This window comes from Impatiens glandulifera, chromosome 5, assembly GCF_907164915.1.
Source record: "Impatiens glandulifera chromosome 5, dImpGla2.1, whole genome shotgun sequence".
In the NCBI taxonomy this organism is placed as follows: Eukaryota; Viridiplantae; Streptophyta; class Magnoliopsida; order Ericales; family Balsaminaceae; genus Impatiens; species Impatiens glandulifera.
In genome coordinates, this window is record NC_061866.1 from 48,047,041 (window position 1) to 48,055,239 (window position 8,199).

Below are 8,199 nucleotides of genomic sequence, written 5' to 3' on the forward strand. Positions count from 1 at the left end.
ATTTATACGTATTAATTTAATTTTTGTGGTCCTAATTTATAATGAAACAATGGGAATGTAGGCCGGTAGATAATTGACTCAAAAGGCTATTTTTTATTTTTATGTTAGTCATTCAAATATTTGATTGCAATAACCAATGTAATCATTCCCTCTTCTTAATTAAATAATGGGTTCAATTGGACTTTTTATTATAATTGTATTGAGTTTACTTTACCGAAGAAAAAAGGTTAATAGATCAACGTCCATATTAAATACATGACAAAATAAAATATTTATAAAGAAATTATAGACAAAATCTCATCCAAATTTAAATGACCTAGATAAAGATAAAAATATATTTCCAAATATGTATTTTTTTTACTCTTACTTGTTTTTTCAAGAAAAAGAAAACAAATACACTGTTTCTACTTTCTAAGGTGAATCATATTACTATTGCAATTATTTATTATTATTGTTTTTTTAGAACACTGGTTTTGTAACTTTTTCGGAGTGTGACTAATTTTCACAGGTTAAACATATAGCCCGAAAAACTACTCAACCCATCTTCTTGTTTCTTATTATTAATTAAAGTCAAACTACTCTACTAAAAAAAATTTGTCTCTTTCTTTTGTACCCTCTTAAGCTTTCTATTAATCATATTGATTATATAACTCCATGCGCTTATAAAACTGACTCTCAGTTAGGGAGATGGTCCATGTACTTGAAATAATATAAATATGAAATTTCTGTATCTTAGTTCAACTTCAATATAAATATCTTATAAATGTCAAATTTGACTGTACATTCATAAGGACATCATCTTATAACTCAATTTATTAATAGGAATGTTTAGTGGTCTAATTTAAGAAAAAGGTGCAAGTAAAGTATATGTTTTCTTTATTACAATTTTTTAAACGCAAAAATAATAAAGTAGCTTAAGTCACAATTAAATAAAAACATAATATCTTATTATATTGTTAGGAAAAACTTTAGAAGTCAAATAGATCTCGTTTTTTTAGATGAAGTGTTATTTATTGTGAAATTTTTACGAATGATATGTGTATAAAAAAATGTTGTATTATTGTTAATCATTATCATGTGTCACGAGAAAATTGAATCAATACTCATTTAATATTTCGGAGAGACTAATATCTTAATTGAGTGATGCCGGAGTATTGAGAATTTATACCTTGAAGGATAAACCAAGATTCGATTCTTCCTTTGTGGATATGAAAAGATTTTTTTTTTTAAAATCATCATTAAAAATATAATGTTTTTGAAAACGGCAGTGAAATTGTAAGTGGAGTAAATTTAATTTATTGAATTCTTATTTTTTTGACTAAATTTTATTACTAATTATTATATATATTTTTAAATTGAAAGAAATTTGAGAACTGCTGGACGGCAAACGTGCTGGATGCAACTATTGGGAAAATACGTATCAATACTACAAAGTCAATACACTTATTTTATTTTTTATTTATTTATATTTTGTGCAGAAAATTGGAATAATTGTCTTTTTCTTTAGAAGTGGGATGCACTTACACCTACTACAATAGATTATTTTATTTTAAAAAATGGCTAATTAATTTATTAATTCATAAATTAACTTATTGAACTTAAAATAATTCACATAAACAAGATCAATCAAGTTCAAAGATAAGGATATCTAAGGTTAGATCTTCACCCATCCTCCATTTGATTTGATGATAAAACCTGTCATTTATTTTGTATGTAAAAGTTATTTATTTTAATACAATCTTAATTCAATTATGTTAATAATTCCATTAGCTGGCCAAAGACAATCGATCTTTCAATAATAATATGTACATACATGTTGAAATGTATGTTCTCATCATTAAATTAATATATTATAGGTATTAATTTGACTTTTCTGGTCCTAATTAAATCTAGATAAAACAATTGGAATGTAGCTAATTGATTCAAAGGAACATATATTTTTTTTTTTTTTTTTTTTTTTTTTTTTTTTTTATGTTGATCAATCAATTTGATTGCAATAATCTCCGCTAAGAGCTTGGAAATTAAGTAGCCAGCCAACACAAAGTTGTCAAGTGAGAAAAGCATTTTATTGATGTAGATCCTTTTCAACGTTATAATGGAGTTGACAATATTGGTAGCAAGAAGAAAGTTGCAACTTCTTCTACTAAAAGACATTGGAAAGTGATCAAGTTAGTTTTTCTTTTTGAACATTGTAATTGAAGTAATGAATCCGTCAAACCCTATCTTCTACGAATTGCGATTCGAGTGGAACTCTTTAATGTATTTCAATAATAAACGCATCACGACATTATTATATCATTTCATACACTTACTTTGTCATAATGTGGTGAAAAACTATCACCTTAATAATGAAAACAAAATAATAGTAACTGTAGTGAATGTAGAACAATAACGTAGCAGTGAGAAAGAACAAAAATAACGGCATAAGAATCTTACCTAGGTTCAGACCAACAATATCCTACATTCTGTTTTCGAATAATCAATTTAATAGAGTTATAATAGGGATTATAAACTCTAACCTATATATATATATATATATTTTAGAATTCATAATTAAGGTAAATATCATTCAATTTCATGTATTTTGAATCTAAAAAATAATCCCACATATCTTCGTTCCCTTTTTACATAGAAGCACACCAAATTTAGTCTCAAAACTTTTGGCCAAATCCCACGATAACATCTCTTTTACATACATTTATCCTTCCATGAAAACCCTTTATGAATATCCCTACATCGAAAAATGAAATTTTAATCGAAATTTGTTGTCCTATAATCTATTTCACGAACAATCAATATCACTCCATTCCAATTGCTCTCCAACTTGTCCTTCGCGCCCCTGACTTTGAAAGCTATGAAAACGATCACATTTCTCCCCTTTTCTCGTCTCATAAGCTAGGGATTCTTTATTGTCAATAACTCTATTAATAAAATTAATAATATGCACAAAAAAAAAGGATAATAACCCACATTTAGGATGGAATGTAAGTTGTGTGGGAGTTGAGATTATTGAATCAGAAAAAGGCCATGTAGAATATAATGAAATTATGTAGATTTCAAATACAGCAGAAAATGCCCAATTTATGTAATCAAAATAGTGAGACAATTGCCAAGAAAATAGTCATGGAAGAAAAGAAAACGAATCCAGCCGCATTGGGCTGCCCCATATTTGATTTGGAGCTAGGAGCAGCAGTTGCAGCCTCGGAGCCATTGTTGGTTTCAGAAGTTGGAGTTATGGCTGCAACATGGGGCAGAGGTGGCTCTGCCACGTCATTTTCCACCAGGATTGGGTAGGGAGCTTCGGCTGGTGGCATTAGGTCAGGAGTAATGAGTTGCAGTAAGCTGCCTGGCTGAACAGGGTTCATGTAAGCTGGTGTGTTATTGTCCAATCCCAAACATTTATTCTCTATAGACAAACAAATAAATTAATTAAATCTATAATTGTTTTTCGAAAAACATGATTTAGGGAAGATTTTATATATGACAAAACAATTTCAGTGGGAATGGAATTTTAAACTTACTCTTGTATCTTGCAGCAGTGAGAGGGAAATCGGTGATGATACCGTCGATTCCAGCATCGGCGTATGTGTTGATTTCCACGGTTGCGTCAGATAAAAAATCCCATGCTTGTGAAAGAAACTCGTTTCTAAAGATCTTGACGTAAACTGAAAACTTGAACGCTTGCAACTTCGTCACTACATTGGTCTTGTCCTTGAGATATAACATTACTTCAGTGAAGACAGACTGTTTGCTGATAACCAACGCATTTGCGAACTTTTGAATTTCCAATAAGGTTGAGTTGTCAGCATCACGAATATTCTCATCCACTCTATAAACAAGATCATAACTGCTCACACCCTTCATCTTTATGAGAAAAGAGCTGTTTGAAGATTGGATCATAACTTTGTTTGCGAAAGTCTTAGTGTAACTAGAATTCTTCAAGGTATCAAGGACAGCATTCGTCACATCTAGTCCCTGCCTTTCAGCTAAATAGGCAGCATTCTGTAATAATAGATGTTTCAAGATCAAATCATCAACTAAAATATACCCAAATAACAAGAAAATATCAATCGTATAGTAAGAAGATATATAGTGCAAATGATTCAAGAAATGTAAGATAACGGATATCTCAATTCTCACCTCTACAATGATCATTACACCAGAAAGTGTGGTAGCATTGTTGGCCAGGGCAAGAAAATCAGATAATGCCATAAACTTCCCATCATTTTTAGCTTTAGGATTCCTGAGCAAAGTATAATCTGGGTTTGATATTGCCGCTGTAGATAGGAAAAACATAAACCAAATAAGTAACCTCATTGAGCATATAACAAAAAGAATTACTGTAATGGCCATTTCATAAACACATAAATCAACTTACGAGTCAAAGTCTGTATCTGGCTCCATGTTAGACTAAAGGTAAAGATTCCATCAACTATTTGAAGCTCTGGGATACTGTTTGTCAAGTTGACAAAAGACGACTGAACAACATTCGTGTTGTTAATGAGATTAAATGAGCTTAAGCATATAGGAACTCCATCTTTTGTCATTTGAACTTCACAATCAATAATGTTTGCACCATCTGTTATGGCTTTCGCATACGCTTTATCAGTACAAGCAGGATAGTCTCCGCTTGATCCACCATTTGAGATGACCAGAGGTTTTTCTGAGTAAAGAAATTAATGCTTAATGTTAGTGAAATCCTAAATTATCCAGCAGTTTAATCCTTGTGAGAAATAGTTCAGCCAAGCGTATAAAGAAAACATGCTAACCTTGTCCTGAGACATTTTTGCCAACATGAGAGAAACAACCTGCAAATCGTAAGAGATAACTTAATGAACACAACATCTCCACATTTGGAAATACTTATTGTTTTTGTATCTAGATACATTTCCAAATACAAAAATTGTTAGGAACTAATTTAGTCATAAACATATTCATAAATTTATATGATGATCAGGAACTAGCAGAAGTGTGTGTCAAAAGAAAGATTTACCTATGGCGGCTGATGGAGTTAGTGGGAAGTCAGAAAGTACACCATCAACTGAGAAATTGCCATTGTCAATAAAAGCCAAATACTCAGCTAAAGGATCAAAACTGAAATCATAAGCAAACATATTGTCATTTGCAAAATCTGCAGCAAAAACTTGAAGACCCGCTTTGTGAGCATCTAGAACAACTGAAGTATGAGGCAAAAGATAGAGATTTGCATCTACAGGCAAAATATAGTTCTTGGGAACAAGAATTGCTGATGCAAATGTCTTGATAAATGTAAGGTTTTTTAAAAGGGATCCATAAGTTTTGTTTGTCAATGGCTCGATTTCATCCTGACCAAGATAACTGAAAACAAACTTTGTTCTGACTGGTTTACGTGCCAATAGACCCTTCAGGAAGTTGATCTCAGGAGAAGATACGTAATCAACTTTAGTCTTCCTCAATACAGAAAGTACAAAGCTTCTCATACTTAGGTTGTGCTGACTGAAGAATGCATCATGCTGCAAAATAATAGTAAAATGAATAAATCCCTTCTCATTTTATTTTGAGAGAAGTAGACAATTGTAAGAGAATAATAGGTTACCTCAATATTTAGCCATAACCCTGGAGGAGAATATGATTTAACAAGTTCATCAACTGAAAGAACTGGCCAGGCATTGCCCTCAAATCTTGAAGGTCGGGACAAGATTAGCTGACTTACTGTAGAATGAAAGGCTCACTATTAAAACATTGAGAAACCAATCTGATGTATATTAATCTGAATTTTTGAAAGAAAGAAACTTGTTTCATGAAAAAGTGGATTATTTGGGTTAAATGACAAAGGGTTTGTTTCATGTATAAGTTTAATTGAAAAAACCTTGTGTGTAATGTAAAAAGTGGACCATTTACTATTGTTATAAAAAGGTGTAATTTGATATTTGGTTGATGATTTGATTTAATGAAGTAAGTGATGATAGGTCAAGGGATTATTTGAAAATAACCCTTAATCAACAAGCCCTGAGATACTTACACAAGTAATACAACAAATGTTATAAAAATGAAGTCTATGAATTAAGATGTTTTCTTTGACTGCATCAAACTAGCATTGACAGGTCAAGAATTTGTAATGATAAATTCATTGATACTTACAAGAAATGTTTGTCAAATCATTTAGGGTGAAGTCTGAACTAAACCATCCTTGAGTTGGCACTCCATTGACAGTATAAACAGAAGACCTATTTGGGTAAACATTTGCAATATCAGAACTGTTTTGAAGATCGATATTTGGAAAACAAATTCCAACTGCATCTTTTGTCAATTGTACATCGCACCACAAGATCACATTGGGCAAACTAATCAGTTTAGCTATCTCATATGCTTTTGAACTTGAATCAGCAAATAGACCTGAAACCCCTCCTCTTGCTATCACCAAAGGCGCATTGCCTACATAATCAGAGAGGAGATTACAAACAATTTTTCACAGTTCATAACCTAGAAGAAACAATGAAATATTAACATCTACTAAATTCTTAAGAACTGAGGAAGAAGTTATAAAACATTTCATGTTCATATAATGAAGTTCTTGAGCGATTAAAGGCTGTTAGAAAGATGACCTAAAAAGCAATATTCATACAAAATGAAACAAAATCTGCTGTTCACGATTCACGAGCAATATTAATACATTTCTCGATGTAGTCCCGTCTATGCTAATGCACGCAGAAGAAGATATAATGAAAAATTGCAATAATCACAGAGTTGTGTCTACTTCTAATCAATCTTGTAAGGTAATGTGAATATAATGTAATATGAGAAACTCGATAACTTCGCAACAGCGAAAGAGATGCTACCTACCGTCTAACGTCTGCCATAACTCTGTTCCGTTTCTCTGAGCAGCATCCGAAGTTGCCAGGTAGAGAAATAAGATACACAGAAGTGATCGGAAGTTCATTATCGCCGGAAAGTTTCGCCGGAATTCCAGAAAAGCTAGAGCTCAGATTTGCATATCACCTTTGCGAGGGAGATTGTATTCCTGTATAAACATCCTTTTTCGAAGAAAGGAGTTTTATATTATTTTTTTTTAAAATTGATTAATATAAATATTTTAACATTATTAATTATAAATAATATTTAAATATAAGTTATTACAAAAACAAATTATTTAGGAAAAGAAGTAGGTTATTAATAAAATTATGTGAGTAAATTATATAATATTTCCTAAATCATTCAACAATAACTTTTTCGAATATGGTATAATATTTATAAAATATTCTCTTATACATTAAATTAATAATGGAATATAATATCATATGAGTGGACTATATATCTTATTAGATTGAAATATTTTAACTATTAATGATATTATTATTATTTTGATGTGTACATTTGTATATTTATAATACTATTAACTTTGGAAATGTTTTCTCTATTTTATTGTCATTTTAAATCTTTAGTTATTGAAGTTTTTGTAATTATGTTAAAAACATGTTATTAACTTTCTACTTCCATTTTCTACATCCATTACAGATTAAAATCACTTATTTTTTTATTATTCATGTCAAATTTAACCTTAACTTAATTTAAAATATTTGACTTATTTTTTAAAAATTAAATTAATTAATTTTTATTATTTTTTAAAGTCTCAAATTTAATTTTCATTTAAATAGATGTTGACATATTATCAAAAGTTGAGAAGAATATTCTAAATAAAGTATATTTTTCTTTTTTAAAATACAATCAATTTGTATATATGAAATTATGAATGAGCTGTTAACCATATTAGTAGAATGAAAATGTACATCCTCATTTCTCTTCAATTATATATATATTAAAAAAAATAGAAAGATAAAAAGATCTCATTTATGTCCCTCATTTAAGAATTTTTTTTTTTGTTATAATTTAATATATATATATATATATATATATATATATATATATATATATATATATATTTATTACTTGTTATTGTTTGTGGGTTAGTTAAATTATATATTAACAAGCCAATGATAAATATGATTTTACCATTAAATTTGTACCTTACCACTTGTGACTATTGAGAGGTTTTATATTTTAGGAATATGGTTAAGTATGATATTTATTTATTTTAAATAGTCACCTTATTTTGAAAATAGTCATTGAAATTGTTAGTCAAGTTACATTAATTTATTCAGTTGTCTTTAATATTAATATCTAAATTCTACAGTATATGTAATTTATTTTTTTTACAAATGG

General features: G+C 29.6%; 1 protein-coding gene across 1 annotated transcript; it reads right to left on the bottom strand.

The window, feature by feature from the left end:
* Positions 1–2,984: 2,984 nt before the first annotated feature.
* LOC124939551 (glycerophosphodiester phosphodiesterase GDPDL3-like) lies at positions 2,985–6,919 on the bottom strand. The gene is made up of 9 exons (XM_047480014.1): positions 6,823–6,919; positions 6,121–6,414; positions 5,576–5,691; positions 4,994–5,492; positions 4,770–4,808; positions 4,379–4,663; positions 4,141–4,277; positions 3,522–4,002; positions 2,985–3,406 (listed from the first exon to the last, which is right to left on the bottom strand). The coding sequence occupies exons 1-9, from the start codon at positions 6,917–6,919 to the stop codon at positions 3,090–3,092; spliced, it is 2,265 nt and encodes a 754-aa protein (XP_047335970.1). The 3' UTR covers positions 2,985–3,089.
* Between the last annotated feature and the right edge of the window lie 1,280 nt (positions 6,920–8,199).